We start from the raw sequence: 17,370 nt of genomic DNA, 5'->3' as shown, positions 1-17,370 counted from the left end.
TCGACTGACCGATATAGTCTCGTTCATACTCCTTCCTCCCTCTTCACTCCGCCCTCTTTTCCTCTCATCCCGTCTTTCCTCTTTTCATATACCCATTCTCGCCCCACCATCCGATCCCTCCCTCCCCACCTCTCCAGGTACAGATCATCCCCATGTCGCACCCTCGTCTCCGAACCCACATCCTCATCTATGGAATCCATTCAGGAACCAGAACCAGGACCCATCTCTTGTCACATCGCGCCTTGACACCTCACACTTGACATCTCACTCCTGCACATTCCACATGCCCATCCTTCTCCATTGCTTCTCATGATCGTTATATTGTCCCCAGCTGGATAATTTATCCGTCCTTCGCTCCCTTTACACATATCCAAACATAAACGCATACAAACGCATACAAACGCATGCAAACGCATACAAACACTCAATCGTACACACGAGGGAATGGAAAACAACTCTCATCCAAGATATGATGGATCGTTGTGAACCTTTTCCGTTTTTTTATGAGCGCTCACAATTGAACCAATTGAACCGACTTTTAATCCTTTCTCGTCCCTTCCTCCTTCAGCTGCTACTCCCTTGTGTTCCCTTGCCCTGCCTTGTATCGCTCGACCGGGTTTGCCGCTGCCCTTGATACCACCATTGCTCGTCAAATTGCCAAATTCATTTTTCATTTTATGCTTGGGCCGCCTGCAGTAGTCCGTTTATTGGAACACCTTTTTTCCTGTCCCTGCCCATCACATCACGAACGATCCACCCGTGCGCTCTCATACGTGAACCATATTGCCAGCGACCTTCGCGCTTCATTCCCAACTCTTGGGGCCGTGTTATACACCAACTGAAACACATTACCTGCGATCTTCTTCCTATTCCTATATCTTTCATACCCAGCTCGAACCGCGTCACTTGTAACATTTGAGGCCCCAGTACCATCCACAGACACTTTCTCCGTCCATTCTTACGCTAGCCTAGCTTCTTCCGCTCCCAATCGCTAAAGGGACACGCTCGTTCAACTTTTGTGCATATACACTAGGCTAACCGATTTAAGGCCTCATCCAATTGATCCCGCCCAATTGTCCTTTCGCCCAATTGTCCTTCCAACCAGCTCTCAACCTAAGCCCATCCAGCCGACTTTACCATCATCATGAGTTCCGATATGGCGGAGCGCATCGCCAATGCGCGGAAGGAGGCCGAATTCCTCAAGGATAAGATCAGAGAGAAGAAGTCGGCTCTGAACGACACTTCATGTAAGGTCTATTATTGAACAGGAAACGTTTTAGAAGTGGATGTTCTCGATATTGTTGCATTGGTTTGTCATCCAGGCTCCTGTCTCTAACTCACACTTTCGCATATTACATATACGACGGCGACAATAACAACAACGATTGGATACTGCAGTGAAGTCGATGTCTCAGGAACTAGAGCCCTTGACCCGCATTGGAATGAGGATTCGCAGGGTCCTCAAGGGCCATTTGGCCAAGATCTATGCTATGCACTGGGCCACCGATAAGCGGCATCTGGTCTCGGCTTCTCAGGACGGCAAGCTGATTGTCTGGGACGCATATACGACCAACAAGGTCTACGCCATCCCCCTGCGCTCGTCCTGGGTCATGACCTGCGCTTACGCGCCTACTGGCAATTTTGTTGCTTGCGGTGGTCTTGACAATATGTGTTCCGTCTACAATCTGCGAACAAGAGAAGGGTCCGTCAAGGTTGCCAGGGAATTGAGCGCGCACTCGGGCTATCTCTCTTGCTGCCGATTCCTCAACGACCGCCAGATTTTGACCTCCAGTGGTGATATGAGCTGTATGCTGTGGGATCTGGATGCGGGCATCAAATTGATGGAGTTCAATGACCATACTGGAGATGTCATGAGGTATGTACCATCCCTTCGCTAGGCTTGACTGATACATGGGTGCATTTGAGGTGGGCGCAGAGCAAGGGAGGGTGATGCGACCCCTGTACCCGCATCATGCTTCATAGCTATCGACTTTGCTTACCTCACAACAGGGAAGTATCGTTCGTTCCCTCTATCCAAATGTCAAATGCTCACTGATTTTTTTTCTCTTCTTTCTTTTTTTTTTTATATTTCATTTCATTACGAATGAACCTGCAGCTTGTCTATATCCCCAGACCAACGCATATTTGTCACAGGAGCCTGCGATGCCACGTCAAAGATCTGGGACATCAGAACTGCACGGTGTGTCCAGACGTTCACCGGTCACGAATCAGACATCAATGCTGTCCAGTATGTATCTCTGAAGCTGTATAAAGGAATGGACGAATGAATCGATGGATGGATATAGGGAATCGCTTACATGGTATTGACGATCTTGTTCAATTCCGCTCCTCCTTTCCTTTCCTTTTTTTTTTTTTTTTTTTTTTTCCTAGGTTCTTCCCAAGCGGCGATGCATTCGCCACTGGATCGGATGATGCTTCTTGCCGACTTTTTGATCTTCGCGCGGATCGGGAAATGAACATTTACACGCACGACAATATTCTCTGTGGTATCACCTCTGTTGCATTTTCGATTTCGGGTCGCTTGCTGTTCTCTGGATACGACGACTTTAACTGCAACGTCTGGGATACTCTCAGAGGAGAACGTGTGGGCGTGCTGATGGGACACGACAACCGCGTCAGTTGTCTGGGTGTGGCAAGTGATGGTATGGCAATGTGCACAGGAAGTTGGGACACGACACTGAAGGTATGTTGGTTTTTTTTTATTTTTTTTTTAAAAAAAAAAAAAAAAAAATGGTCGGCAGTAGTGTATAGTCAATGCTGATCCATGTCTTTGATGTTCTGAATCACTTTTTTAGGTGTGGTCGTAAGAACCCTGGCCGACCGAGAGAAAGACCCGTTTACCCCCGCAGGAGACACGCATATCCCATTTATTCGTTCATTTGAATCGTTTTTGCTGGTTTTTTTTGCAAACACCCTGTCCTATCTTGTCAAAGTCCCTATCTCATCCCTTTTTATTTCCGCCTACCTATTAAAATTATACTATTCAACTAACTTCAATATTAAGAAAATAAAATAAAATAAAATAAAACCATGCTTGTATGCATCAGTCTAGATCGCACTCGTGTATAAGTAGTAGGGTCGTCATCACTTTTATTGATAGACTATAGTCAGAGCAATTAGCCATTGCATCATCGTTCTACTTGCGCGTGAGTGTAGATCGAGACCCTAGTTCTCGTTACGACCCACTTGAAGAACAAAAGGACTTTATAGAGATACACAAGATCGCTTACAGAAATGGATAGGCATTGTATCGCTCGACAGTAGCCCGGTGTTCCCCTTTGAAGGAGCAAATGATGGATTGCTTGACTTGTTCATTTATTTGCGAGACCCTCAAAACTTTATCTGACGATCCTTATTTTGGTCAATGCAACAAACGTTGGGTCACTTTGAAGTGAACAGAAGCATCGGTTGTCGGCGGACACGAGCAAGGCTGGGTGATCATAGTGGGTACTGCCTGCGCCTGCCTGCATGTCTGTCTGTTTGCTCCCCTCTTCGGGCGATCGAGGCAGCCCCAAGGAAATGAAAGCGATCGAAAGAGAACACCGAAAGTAAGAGAATGAGAGCGGGATGTTCACTTTGTGCATGAAAAAGGACTGTGCAGCATAGCGCTGCACTGTCTGTGCATTGTGTATCCCATTGGAGTGGGGTGGGGTGGGATGGGGTTTGGGGGTGTGTGTTGAGGGAGAGGCAGAAGGGCCGGCCAAGGGCTTGCTCTCTTGGAGCTGCATGCTGTTTATGGCGATCCGCCCATGGGGTGCTGCGACCGCGTTCGATGGGGTAGCGCTGGGAACATGTGTCCTGGCTGGCGGCTGATGTGATGCCTATGGTGTTCATATGAATTCCGTATATCAGTATGTCATACATATTATCAAATTGAAACCTTCTTAGTGTTGGCTGCTCTGCTTGACTGCTGTCATAAAAGGCTGTCTCGGTATTCCTTTTTACCCCATTCATTCACCATTCACATTCATCAACTTCGCTTTCACCTTTCAACCACCACCGCCACCCATCGTCCCCTCCAACTCGCTTTCTCTCTACATACTCTCACAAGCAACCTTTCTTTCTACATCTCTCCCAACCATGGCTGCCTCAACCGTCCCAGGGTCGAATGGCAGGACTCGAAAGACGACTCCAAGCAAGAAAAAGACCCATGCATCCCCAGGCAGCGGCGCCATACATCCCTACGACGAGGAGCATCATGAACACCACGAAACATCACATTCAGACTCCAGTAACCACTCGTCCAGGGCACCTAGCCCCACTCACCAGTCCGACGACAACATCCCCGAATTCGACAAGTCTTTCGCGAACGAAGAACATATCGATGCCTTTCGAAGAGCCATTGAAGAAAACGCCCACAGCGAATCGGGTGCAGAACTCATCTCGGCCGTAACAGACTTCATTCCCGTCCAACAAGCACCTCCAAAGCGCGCACGAAGTCGCAAATCACCGAAGCAGTATAACGGTTACAGTTACACTCTTCTCAGAATACCCCTCATGGTATGTCACTTGTTCAGATCAGTCGCTGATTGCGTGCATCCGTGCTCCCCCCTCCCTTTTCTCTCTCTTTACAATTGATCTGTTTGGCTGTACTAAAACCGTTGCATTTACGTAGGTCTTGATCTTTAGCATCATCGCTGTGGAGATGTGGATCTATGTCTGCGTCCGACAGATCGTAAACTTCTGGGAGTACTTTGTTACATGGCAAGTTATCTTTCTACACTCTTTTCACCAGGAGAAATATCAGCTTTATTGAGAGAAAACAACAATTTAGTCGCTAACAGGAGGATATGTCTTTGGGAATGAAATTTTATAGGCGTGGACGGAGGAATCGCCTTCGCAAGGATCTCAGGAACGCATCGACATATGGCGAATGGAAGGATGCTGCCCAAAAACTCGACACCTATATGAAGAAGGACGAATGGAAGAACGACCCAGACTTTGGATACTATGACTATCATCTACTCTCCAAGGTCAACAAGAACCTTTATCGTGCTCGCGAAGCCAACAGGATCGAGGAGCTTAAGGATACTTTACAGGGTGTGGTCAAGCCCAACTTTGGTGGCGTTGAAAATGCACGACTTTACTCGCAGACCTATCATGGCACAAAGAAGCCCATCGAGGAGTATGTTCAAGAAGGTATGTTGGCTGCGACAAAGTTAACAAGTTGCAGCCCGATTTTGTGCCCGACATCATCATGGATACTGACAATTGTCTTCGATGTTGGAATATGATAGTGGCCGCATCACTACAGGCAGTGAGCGAGTCGAAGCAGCTGACAGACGAGGAGAAGCGGGTCTTCTTGAAGAGCATCTACAAGAACTATGGAAGGACAGCACTCTGTCTTTCAGGAGGAGCAGGATTCGGATACTACCATTTGGGTGTCGTACGGGCCCTTCTCCAAGCAGGAGTCTTGCCAACTGTCATCACTGGAACAAGTGCTGGGGCCTTGTTGGGTAAGGCTCACGTTATGATCAAGCTGACTTTCGAATTACCCCCAAGTCAGTAATTCAAATTACTAATAACGCACTATGCTCATTGCTCTTTTTTCGTTATCTCTCCATGTCTATTAACAGCCGCCTTGGTATGCTGTCGCACTGACAAGGAACTAAACGAAGTCTTGGTCCCTGAGTTGTCCCACAAGTTCACAGCCTGTGCTGATAACATCTTTGTATGTATTCTTGGACCTTGCCGAGACGCACATGGAAATCATTGCTTGTGAAAACAACATGTCTAACAAGGGTATCGTTCATTGAATATTATAGACCTGGCTCCCTCGATTGCTTAAGAAGGGTGCACGGTTTGATTCAGAGGATTGGGCACGGAAGATGCAATGGGTCACCAGGGGAGGATTGACGTTTGCGGAGGCATATGAGCGCACAGGACGCATCCTCAACATCTCTGTCATCCCATACGACCCTCACTCTCCACCAAAGCTGCTGAATTACCTTACAACTCCGGACTGTGTTATTTGGTCCGCAGGTAAGCAGACTGCTCGATCTTATGGCTGCATCATTCCGCTATCTTATTCGCCAATAGTGTACTAATCAACGGTATTTATGTGATATTGAATAGTTATCGCTAGTGCTGCCATTCCCGGAATTCTGAACCCTGTGGTGTTGATGCGCAAACGAGCGGATGGATCATTGGTTCCGTTTAGCTACGGAGGACGAGGATACAAGGATGGTTCTCTTCGTGCTGATATTCCTCTTCAGGTAAGGCGAGCAGCATCTCTGGTAAAAAAACCCCCCGCTCTTTATTGTGATTCAGTTTATTTAACCCTGACCCTCTGCTCCATGATTAGGCCTTGCATACCCACTTCAACGTCAACTACACGATCGTGTCCCAGGTCAACCCCCATATTCATCTGTTCTTTTACGCCGCCAGAGGCAGTGTCGGTCGACCTGTGAGTCATCTGTCTGGCGAGGGCTGGCGTGGAGGATTTCTGGCTGCATCCATTGAGCAGTTCCTAAAACTGGACTTGTCAAAGTGGCTCAAAGTTCTTCGCGATCTGGAGCTGTTGCCCAAGTTTATGAACCAAGACTGGTCATGGATATGGCTGCAGAAGTTCGATGGACATGTTACCATCCTTGTAAGTGTGCTTCGCAAGGTCTGATGATACAATAACTCGCTATAGAAGCTCCCTGTTCATCCTACTAACGCTAGGATGCCTTTTTTTTTTTTTTTTTGCCTGTGTAAATTTATAGCCCAAGTCTGGTATTTCGGATTGGCTCCAGCTGCTCACAGATCCAGACGAGAACCGTCTCCAGCACTGTCTTACAGTGGGCGAGCGACAGACGTTCCCGAAGCTGCATATGATTGCGAATCGTATGAAAATCGAGCAGCTGATTGCCCAGTGCCGTGCTGATATCAAAGGAAAGCTGGACAATAAGACGAATGGCCGGGGCACTCGGAATACGGGTATCTCAGGATTGTTGTCAGAGGACAGCGAAAGCACTGTCAATGCGAGAATGCAGGCGTTTGGTGCCGGATTCAACCCAAGTGAAGCTGCAGCAGAATACTCGGTCGGATCCAATAGACGGAACAAGCGTGTGACCTCGTGGCCGGGGCTACGGTATACGCTGGGCAAGGAATCTGTCGGCGACTATGGACGGCTTAACCTCAAGGGTTTACTCGGCACTGGCGATGATGATGTTGATGATAACGAAGAGGAAGATGAGGGCATGGGTATGGACGAGCGAGAGGATGTTGGCATGTTCGCAGACTGAACCAGAAATACTTGATAGCGTGTTTCTTCAAAGCCGATTAACCATCACATTGTTCGAGAAATAAAATAAAAAAATAAAATGCGAAAGTGTTTCTCCTTCATTTCAAGCAATTGATTGATGCAGGGATGCTCTTGTTTTTATTTATTTTAAAGGGTTTGCGTCGTTAAATAAGGTCAGTTAAGGAACGGACAAACAAACAGAGTGAGCGAATGAGTGATTTAGAGATCGTCCTGGAGGCGGTAAGCGACCAGAGCATCGATTTTATGGAGGTTTGTGCTGAAGGATCTCAATTTGACTTGCTCTGCATTGTGGATTAAATGTGGGTCTGCGTCGCTCCAGGTTGCCGGCACCTCTGCGTCCTTTTCAGTCTGGCACAGGATTGTCCACGTACCTTGGAAGAAAAAAAGGAAAAGAAGGAAAAAAAAACCTCGTTTCGTTAATGAGGATGAAGAGAACCTGTCGTAACAATATTTCTGCTGAAATGCTACGGATGTGCGCCGCTTACATTTTTCGTCGAGCATTGGCAGGAAAGTGACGCTGGCAGTGATCTGTCGCAGAATGGCCTGGATCTCTGACTGGATTTCCTTCTCAGTCTTCTCAGGCTTCTGCTTCGGTGGTGATGATGATGATGATGATGATGATGATAAAGAAGAAGCGTTTGTTCCCATGCCATCGCCAATATTGCTACTGCTTTCTGAGTAGCCCATATTCTCCTTGTGATATTGACTTGAATATGAGAATGGGGACGAAGATGCTGCTGATGATGATGATGTTGCAGAGGTGTGATCCTTTGTGTTCTGAATATCGAACTGCCAGCGCTCGAGAACCGCCATTGTTTCCTTGGACTTGATGGCCAAGATCAGCTTCTCAACCTTGCAGGCCATTAGCCACGCTATTTTTTTTTTTTTTTTTTTTTCAATAAATAAATAAATGAAGAGAAATTACAAAGGAAAGAGATCATTTGGTGAGAAACATAATTTTGTCCGCATCCAAGCACGAGTCGAAAACAATGTGCCCAATGTCGAAAAGTGTATAAAGCGTCTCTTTACCTTCGACCTGCTTCAGGATCAGTCGCATATGGTTCTTAATCGCGGGGTCGGTTGTGACGAGCATATTGAGGCCATATTTCTTGGTCATCTTAAAATACTCTGGCGCATAAAGACCTCGCTGGAAGAGTAGACTAGACAATGCGGGTGACAAACGCAAATGTGCAGAGGAAAAAAAGGGTGGGGTGGGTGAGCATATCGTTGTAAAAGGAAAAGAGGCCAGCTGCGATGCTGCTGATGGTGATGGTGATGGTGATGGTGCTGCGTCGGATCGGAACTGGTTCTATTGCTTTTTGGCGCGAAGGGTTTGTTCATTCATCCTGACGCTTGGTTTTTCTGTCCACGGTCCTGGTATTTTCCTTCGTGTTTGTCATCCTGCCTCTATCGTATCCTTTGTATTGCCGATGTCAAAAAATGATGCCGGTCAGCAGCGTTACCTATTAATGCAATATTCTAAAGTCGACAAAGGGCAACAAAGCAGTGTCAGTAGAAATCCGCTATGCGATCACAATGTCCTCCAGGTCCACAAATACTATGAGTTTCCGAGACAAGGAAGACCGTCGTAGAGACAGGGGTTCAACTCACCAAAGAACTCGACGATGATCTTGGTGGACCCCCGAAGGGTGATGTGGCTACGGGTACTGGGCGCCAACTGCTGTTGCTGCATCATAATGTCGATCCTGTGTGTATGAGATTAGGTGTGTCCTGGCGTTACTGTTTGTTCCCTGTAATTAGTCCTCTGGATGATCGAATCGAAAGAGCGTTTGTTTGAGGAGATGTCGAACGCGTTGCGGTTTCGATGGTGGAATAGAAATAGCGTTCACGCATCTCAACGCCCCGCAAGGATGACTGGTTTCATCCATTGGGCGCAAGAGTAGACCAGGATGGACAGAAGAACGTGTGAGACCCTTCTCTCTGCGCGTCAACATCCAAACTGTGCATTCCCTCCCAACTCTTCCTCATTTTCCGCATCAACAACAGTTCAGCCAACAACTACAGCGCCCCAATACAGAAGGAACACGTTCTCTTTCCCAATTCCGCCATGTCTGTCAACTGGGTCATGCTCACCCCCGACACGAAGGACATCGTCCCTCTTCAGAACGAGACGATCTTTTTGCGCCAACTGGGCGTGAAGTTCGAGCTCGACTGTTCCAACGGAGGATATCCAGGTGCTGGGTAAGCACTTCCTTGTTCCCCTCGTCTCTTTCCTGCGCGCAACCCTATGCATATATGGGTGACTCTGGACTTCTCGGCCCCAATTGCAGCAGCTAACACCTTCCTTGACGACCCTACACATCGCATACACAGAGCCTCATACACCTCCAAGAGTGGGACATTAATGTTGACGAACCAGAGGATTGTCTATCTGTGCGCTGCACCCACAGCCTTCTTCAGCTCAGCCTCGTTACCGGTGAAAAACATCCAGGATAGCAAGCTGGTCCAGTCTTGGTTCTCGGCACCGGTCTTTAAGGCCGTGGTCATGCCCGTGCCCGGAGGTGGGCTGACACAGCCCGCGCGGTTGGCTATCTCGTTCACTAGTGGAGGTAAAGTTTTCAAAAGATGATGGACTATCACAAGAGGGCCCTGAGAAAACGGTGTACTTACGTCGTCATCCTCCTCTTTTGCATGTTGTCGGTATATAGATATTCACGACTTTGATGCTCAGTACCGCTCTCTTCGTGAAAGAAGTCAAGGTACTTTTCTCTCTACCTTCTCGCCATGCATGCAAACACCGATAAATCCTATCATCTCTCATGGAGCATTTTTTCTAACAACTTTGCTTGCTTCTTTTTTCTTTTCCTTTTTTTCCACGCCTCATTTCTCCGTTCCTTCATTTACAGAACTGGATGGCGCTGTCCCTCAGCATCTGGAGCAATTGCCCTTATACGTTCCATCTTCTTCAACAACCATTGACACGACATCTTTCCCAAGGCCCTCAGCGACGACATCTGCAACAATACCTCAACCGGCGCCGATTCCACATGTGCAGCCACCACCGTTGATCCCGACACCAACCCAGGCGCAGGCATATTCGGGGGCTGGGGGTGGTGCACCATGGAATCAACATCCTCCTCCTCCGCAACCTATGCCGTACCCGCAACTGCAGCCGCAAGGAGTTCCTTCGGATTTGCCGCCAAGCTATGACGAGATCCGATAGAAGGTTACTCATGTATGATTTTTTCATGGCAATACAAGCTCTGCAAATGAAATAGCTTTGTGCGATGCTTCTTTAATTGATGTAACTAGCAATAAAAATAAAGTAAAAAAGGTACCTACGATGCTTTTCTCTGATAACTTTTAATTCGTGAAGCCGAGATGGGTTCATGGAGTGGTGCTGCGTTTCCTTGATTCCTTCCCAGGCCCACCTCTCGAGCAGTTTTTGGAACCATAAATGCCACTTAGAAGACCTTGTAAGATGACAAGATCGAGAAATAATTTGTCAGGTAGGGATTGCTCTTGCCTCCGAGATGTTTAGGAGTTCGATGGAGGGTTGGTCCACTTGGCTCTCGGGCAGAGGCAGGAACCATGGTCTACAACAACACATCTATCATATCATTCTTCCTTACGATCGGCCGTCGACGACTTTTTCAGGGGTTTCTCACTGCAAAACTCCGACGTGACATTGCTTCGGCGAGTACGGGGCTGCGCGTTTTATCTTCAGTGTCTCCACTGAACTTTCTCATTAAGAGCCCTGATTGCACTAAAACGAGGCTGTGATGATTTCACTAGGGTCCATTCCAACTACCACTGAATCTTCGTAGTACTCTCTCCCCTTCTCATGACCGAACCGTTTGTCAAGTGTCCGGTACTATGGATTTATCAAATCCCATCCACTGTTCATAGGCCATCGGTCGAAAAGGCAATCCGAAAAGGGGCGTACTTTCCGTCCGCCTTCACGGTGGGAGACTTTTAACCGACCTTGTGGCGCTCATCCTGCCTCAATAGCCACTTGACGCTTCTACACAAAAGTGGATTTTGCCTTTATGTAGTCATGGGGTGCTTCCATGTCCATGCTACAAGACTTTGATGCTTGCTCCTTCATCTCGGCCGTAGTCATCGATAACTTGCCATATGACGTCTATTCTTTTTTGCCCCCCTTGTTTCCCTTGGGTTCCAATAAAGCGGAGGCGCAACTGTCCTCCGTAGAGGTCGTTTTCCAGTTCTTCCGCCCTTGATCTCGAGTATACCCTCTTCTTCAAAGTCATCCTTGTGTCTTTGTTGTTATTGGTATCGCTGCTACCCTCTCAAAGCAGCGATGCAAAGGCACTTTCTGAAAACAGAGCAAAATGAATCCTTTGAAAGACCCCGTAGAAGGATAAAAACAAAATAAACCTACAACTTTTAAATCCCACAACTTTTTTTATTTAATGACACCCGCTTCAAATCGAACCTTTTCGTCTCCGGCATTTCCCACGCTCTCCCATCCTCCAACTCCTTGTCACCGAGCTTGCCATTGCCCAGTTCGTCAATCTCTGGTTTGTCATCGTCAGTCGCGTCGTAGTCCGGTTCTTTTTTCGATCTGGAGGGGAGCAGTGCTATTGTCCCGGCCAATCTCCTTCGTGTAAGGCTATGCATTCAACCGCAGGATGCAAGCAACACTACGCGAGCTGGCTCTAGACTGAAAGGAGAGTGAAAAATGAAAAGGATGAGGCCAAGGATGCTGTGCACAATGGGGGGAGGGGGGGGGGGAAAGAAGATACTCATTTCGGTCCCTTGAATTCTACGTTTGTGCTCACTTTGCCACCAAAATTGATGCACGCGCTCAAAGGGGTGACGCTCGGGCCAAGTGACACGTGTCTAAACCCACCGATATTTTTGCAGCTTAATATGAAGCGCCCAGACAACAACTTTTTTATTGCTTTACAAATGAACCCAAATGTCCTTACAAGAAAAAAAAAGGGAAGAGGGGGAGGGGAGATGAAAGTGGATGGGATTAAGCGATCCAAATATGAATAGCAGATAAAACAAAAAGACGACATAACGCAATACTGCCATACGCAAATACGAGAGGAAAAAAATAAACCAGAAAAAAAAAAGATTATGAGAATGGGTATGGAACCGCATCCTTGAGCAGCTCCTTCCAATCCAATCGCGTAATCACCGATCCGTCCATGACCGAACCTTGCTCCACACTCTCTGGCGTATCCGTCAGGGCCGCGATCGCATAGCAGTGGTCTTGATCCAGCAGTGCCTCCTCAAAGAACCAACCCTCTCGAGGAAGCAGATCTGAAGGCACATACACATCCATCCTAGTTGACAGCGTTGGCTAATTAGCGTAAAAAAAAAAAAAAAAAAAAAAAAAGCGTGTTAACTTGCAGAACGAAGAAGCAAAGCAACGAAACTAATGCTATAGGTCCCTAGTCGGATTAGGTTTTTTGTTTTTGTTTTTGTTTTGTTAAAGTCAAAGGTTGGACTTGGATACCGGAACATGGCCCGAAAAGCCGAAATGAAAACACTCTAGACATCCTTTGAAGCTAGTTGCTGTGTGTCTCCCTCCTTGATGTAGGCGCTACAATTGTTGGACTTGTTTTTTTTTCTTTTTTTTCGTTGTCCTGCATGTCCTGCATCTGTCTAGCTAGTGGGCTCCTCTTCGCACATCTTCTTTTTTTCCCTTCCACCGTGCCTGCAGCTGCATGCACATGTTCTTGTTGTCGTTGTTATCGCTGCTGCTGTTGTTATCACTGCTGTTGCTGTTGTTGTTGTTGTTGTTTTTGTTTGTTTATTTGTTTCAGGTTGTGTGTGTTCCTGCACGACCTCCTTGTTTCTTGCTTCGCGTGTCCTCCTCCGTGTTGCGAAGAAAAAGAATCAACAAAAAGCATTCTGGCAATGCATGCATATCCATCACTGTCCCTGTTCTTATCCTTGTCCGTCTCCCTGTCCATGTCTTCTTTTCTTTTTTTCCTATTTCTTTTTTTTCTTTCACAAGCGAGTGATTCCTCATTACCTCAAGAACCTCTTCCTCGTTTTGGATCACAAACTCGAACGACTGCAGGTTAAAGTCGATCCCGACGCCCAATGTCTTGACAACCGATTCCTTGAGACACCACAGCCTGTAAAATCGCCTGAATTGATCATCACTTCTCGAGGACGCGTCCTGGTCTAAGGGCGCGCTATTCATGAACGCTAACTCTCCTTTCGTAAACTTTTTTTTTTTTTTGGCATCCATGCAAAAAAAAAAAAAAAAAAAAACCAAACAAAGAGCAACCGTGCGCATAATGCACAGTGCGTAGTACATATGGAGATGGATGAGGCGCGTTAGCCAAGCATTTTTAGCACCACGTGTATGTGTGAGTGTGTATGTGGAGAGGGTTCCAAGGGCAAACGGCAAAGGCAACACAAGCGCCGGCCAATCAGAAAGTGTAGGGGACACAATATAACCAAAGGTTATCATAATGACGCCATGGCCAACAAACCAGATCCACAAGGGCATCAAGCGAGAAATTGGGTGAAATCCAAGATGACAGATGAAAAGGCGCGGTAGTTCATAGAGAAAAGGAATAAAGATAGGACGATGGATGAGTAAAGAAGCATCATATTGTAAGCATTTGAAAACGCGTCGTCGTGCCCCCTCCTCCTTCATCTTGGATCAGATAAAATGCAACAGGGCCTCGTTACCTGATCCTGGAAGCAGCGTAAAAATGTGTCGAATGATTCTTCTGGGACCTGCTTCTGAAAGTCCATGACATCAATCCCGAGACGGAGCGTACTCTCCACGGAGGTGTCGCCGACCAAGAGGACCCAATTTCCATGATGCGAGATGTTGAAGCTGATATTTCTCAGGTGATCTGGCTTCAGCTACAGTGTACAGTGATAAGAAGAGTGTGAGTACCAAGGAGGCCAGTCATCATTGTGTTTCACGACAATGAAGACAAGAAAAGAAACTAGTTCTCCGCCAATGAGGCTGAAGGGAGCGGTGCTGGAATTGGAGTTTTGGAGAAGCTTTTTTGGAGCGATGGTGCCAACTCAAAAAGCATTTGGGTTGTCGGCAATGGAGTAGAAAGGAGAAGGGAGAGGGGAGATGGAGGAGAGAAGGAGAAGGTCCAGATGGGGCCATCAAGAGGGTTGTTGTTCTCCTTGTCGTCGTTGGCGCTACTGCCTGCCTCCTGCTTGCTTCGCAGCTGCAGCATGACGTTTTCCTTAGCTGTGTGCACTGGGCAGTGGACAAGGCACCATCTTATTTCATCATTCCTCATCAATCCTCACCAAGGTTAGTCCGGACAAAAGAAGAGAAGACGGGAGGGGTGCTTGCGCCTGTTGAGAATCGATGTGGTCACGGACATTAAACGATCTGGGAGATTGAATGAGATGTGTGTGCGAGAGCAAGTGAGCAAGGCGGAGGATATCGTGCGGTTGGACACAGAAGGGGGAGGGGGTGGGGGGGAGGAGGGGGGTGGGGGGTGGGGAAGAGCAGCAAACAAAAATAACACAACGCCGAAGGGGTCCATCGGGACATGATAGCCAACGAATAACATCTCGCGAGATTACAGAAGAGACTAGCTGACATCTGTGCATGGATGTGTAGCCTAATGTCCTTCACCACTTTCCCATCCAATCCGTCTCGCAAGGGTGCATGTACGCCAGTACTTACCAAGATAGGCTTGTTTGTCTCGGATCTGGAAAAGACAAGTTCCTCCCAGTGGCAACCATGGTGGGCTGCAAAGAAGGCATGGATCATCAAGCGACCGATCAGGGCCCTTCGCATGTCATCCTCAGCTCGGAACCGGAGAATGCGATCGCACTCGATTTTTGGCAGGAAATTGAGCAGGTTGGTCACTGGCACGATGTTAGGCCCGTTGTCGGCGGTGAGCGAGGTCACCAATGGCTCGATATGCTCGAGCAGGAGCGGCTGCCGAATATCAAATGCCCAGCGTGCGATCGGCATTGTTGGGTCAATTATTTAAAGCGATGGTTATATTTTTCAGCACGCGAGACCAGGGTGAGGAGCTGCTTGTCAGACAGGGACAGGGACAGAACCAGAGTATTCCTTGCTTCCTATGCGGGGAGGAGGGGCTGGGGAATCAGATCGCGAGGGGGAGAAGGAATGAGTGGAAAAGAGTGGGAGAAAACGAATGAGCAACAGTGCGAAAAATGATGCTGAGGCTCTGCTGCAAAGGGTAAAGATGGATTGTCGGAGTGATCAACGTCCAGTATGAGTCTCTGCTGTTTACGAACAAAAGTGCCCAGAAAAAGAAAAAACAGGCACCCGCCGTAATTTGATCAATTGACCATAGAAAATAATTAGCTTAACACACACCAACAGCTATTTTTTTATACATATATTTTTTTTTTTGGCGGGAACAACACATAGAAGGGAAGGAAACAGACGATCAATGGCGATGGAGGGACATGGGATCAAGAGCTATACCAGGGAGGGGAGGGGGTCCTTTGTCGGGAGTGGCTGGAGAGGGAGAGGGGTTCAAGACGGGATGCCGTGAATGAATGTGGGATGTCGAATGGAGGAAACGAATGAGAAGAAGAAAAGAAGAAAAAGAAAGAAAGAATGGAAGGAGGATTCAAAAGAGAGAGGGAAAGAGGGGTGTCCATGCCGTGGGGCGCGGTATGTCCGGTATTTAAGATATTTCAACCTGGGCTGGGATGATGGACACACGCTTGTTCAATTGCTCCATTGGCGCACTCGGAGAGGAGGAAGGAGGAAACACCATAGTACAAGAATGCAGTACACTGTCCTGTACCTGTCCGCAAGCAATGAGCCAGCCTCAGGTGAGCACGCATTCTCTGTGGGGACGAAACAGAGGAAGCAAGGAGACGGAGGGAGAAGGACACACATGCAGCCATTGAGCCATTGCATCGAACTAAAAAGACATGTGCACAGCAGCAATTGGCAATTGAGCAAGTAAAAAAAAGAATAAACCATCGGTCAAAGACTTATTGAACCATCGCTAGAGAAGGAACTCTTATGTCATGGCGTTGCAATTCACCAACTACTCGCAGCATAAACTGGTTACATTGTATGCACATCCCCTAATGCCCTGGATATATAGATACCCTGCCCACCCTCTGTCATTCGCCACATGTGATGATAGTGGTGATGGTCCTGATGACGAACCACCGACATTATCACTACCACCACTACCACTACTACAACAATGGTTACTTGGCCTGGGTCATTATCTCATCACTGCCCACCAGGAGGAAGAGGGAGGACAGCGAGACAGCACTGCCGACACCATGTGGGCGTTCCTGAGTCTTCATTCATTTATCGCGACGTAGTACACTGCATCTTTCTTCATTTCATTTCATATCGTGCGCCCGATATCGTATTGAGATTCCTCTCCTGCAGCAACTCCTTGATATATGGCCTCCTCTTACCAAGTTTCCTGGCTCCTCGCTTGCCAGGCCCAAAATGCCCGGGAAACTTCTATATCGTATTGAGTTTATTGAACCCTTTTTTTCAGGGTCCCTGGCCTGTTGCCATTAAAATTTCAGTAATTTTGTATTCCTCGATACACAATTCCTCTCAACCAAATCCCACTAGACTATTGAAATGGAAGAGGCTTTTCGGCGACTCTGAAAGTTTTGTCACACACACAGGAGACAGACTGCTGTTTTTCCACAAGAAACATCGTCAGCAATGTCGCACCAAGGCCTGTAAAAAAAATCCCGGTATGGTTAGCCTTGTGCTTGATCTCCTTCTCAAGTGGAGTATAGAAAGGAGGGGGACTGATTGTCTTCCTCGGCTTCAGCCATTGATATATCTCCATTTTGTGGGTTGGTTCCCAGGGCGTTAGGACTGATTTGCTGCGTTGAAACGCGGCTAGGACAGGGTGCTCACTACTCCCGAAATGGGAGATGTCGAGCATGGGCGTCAAGGTCAGTACATGCTAGCATAGGGTACGGCGTGAGTTCTTTTTCTTCCTTTCCTTTTTCTGCATGTCCAGTGTTTTGTAGGTCTGCATGCATACCTAGACTATTTGTATTGCTGACGCGCACTATTGTCATATGTGAAGTATTGGCTTCTGCACCGTAGACGATCGAACTCCGAGGGCTGCAACAGGCTATTGTCAAGTAGCCAAACAGAAACAACATCGGCATATGCATCTACAGATGGATTT

The 17,370-nt window shown here is 47.5% G+C and overlaps 5 protein-coding genes across 5 annotated transcripts; 3 read left to right on the top strand and 2 right to left on the bottom strand.

Annotated features, from left to right (window-relative positions):
• The first annotated feature begins 994 nt into the window (after positions 1-994).
• BC939DRAFT_120800 (WD40-repeat-containing domain protein) lies at positions 995-3,070 on the top strand. The gene is made up of 5 exons (XM_051549989.1): positions 995-1,247; positions 1,399-1,876; positions 2,117-2,248; positions 2,392-2,704; positions 2,817-3,070. Exons 1-5 carry the CDS (start codon positions 1,145-1,147, stop codon positions 2,826-2,828), a joined length of 1,038 nt encoding a protein of 345 aa, XP_051413602.1. The 5' UTR covers positions 995-1,144; the 3' UTR covers positions 2,829-3,070.
• Positions 3,071-3,910: 840 nt separating this feature from the next.
• On the top strand, positions 3,911-7,347 carry BC939DRAFT_527887 (acyl transferase/acyl hydrolase/lysophospholipase). The gene is made up of 9 exons (XM_051561436.1): positions 3,911-4,521; positions 4,637-4,725; positions 4,838-5,160; positions 5,259-5,477; positions 5,598-5,692; positions 5,787-6,003; positions 6,097-6,236; positions 6,326-6,613; positions 6,729-7,347. The coding sequence occupies exons 1-9, from the start codon at positions 4,102-4,104 to the stop codon at positions 7,248-7,250; spliced, it is 2,313 nt and encodes a 770-aa protein (XP_051413601.1). The 5' UTR covers positions 3,911-4,101; the 3' UTR covers positions 7,251-7,347.
• A 22-nt stretch (positions 7,348-7,369) lies between these two features.
• Positions 7,370-9,215, bottom strand: BC939DRAFT_447786 (putative mitotic spindle checkpoint protein). Its single transcript, XM_051555150.1, has 5 exons — positions 8,882-9,215; positions 8,734-8,749; positions 8,300-8,430; positions 7,756-8,142; positions 7,370-7,641 (listed from the first exon to the last, which is right to left on the bottom strand). Exons 1-5 carry the CDS (start codon positions 8,964-8,966, stop codon positions 7,469-7,471), a joined length of 792 nt encoding a protein of 263 aa, XP_051413600.1. The 5' UTR covers positions 8,967-9,215; the 3' UTR covers positions 7,370-7,468.
• A 123-nt stretch (positions 9,216-9,338) lies between these two features.
• Positions 9,339-9,860, top strand: BC939DRAFT_395715 (uncharacterized protein; the record flags this gene model as incomplete). Its single annotated transcript, XM_051552241.1, has 2 exons — positions 9,339-9,472; positions 9,605-9,860. The coding sequence occupies 2 exons, from the start codon at positions 9,339-9,341 to the stop codon at positions 9,858-9,860; spliced, it is 390 nt and encodes a 129-aa protein (XP_051413599.1).
• Positions 9,861-11,958: 2,098 nt separating this feature from the next.
• Positions 11,959-15,414, bottom strand: BC939DRAFT_120633 (4'-phosphopantetheinyl transferase superfamily). Its single transcript, XM_051549988.1, has 4 exons — positions 14,886-15,414; positions 13,913-14,092; positions 13,242-13,439; positions 11,959-12,563 (listed from the first exon to the last, which is right to left on the bottom strand). Exons 1-4 carry the CDS (start codon positions 15,177-15,179, stop codon positions 12,336-12,338), a joined length of 900 nt encoding a protein of 299 aa, XP_051413598.1. The 5' UTR covers positions 15,180-15,414; the 3' UTR covers positions 11,959-12,335.
• Between the last annotated feature and the right edge of the window lie 1,956 nt (positions 15,415-17,370).

This window comes from Gamsiella multidivaricata (genome assembly GCF_025024155.1).
Source record: "Gamsiella multidivaricata strain RSA 2152 chromosome Unknown BC939scaffold_23, whole genome shotgun sequence".
Classification (NCBI taxonomy): Eukaryota; Fungi; Mortierellomycota; class Mortierellomycetes; order Mortierellales; family Mortierellaceae; genus Gamsiella; species Gamsiella multidivaricata.
Note: the sequence above shows the minus strand (reverse complement) of the source record. Positions and strands in the feature narration are given on the sequence as shown.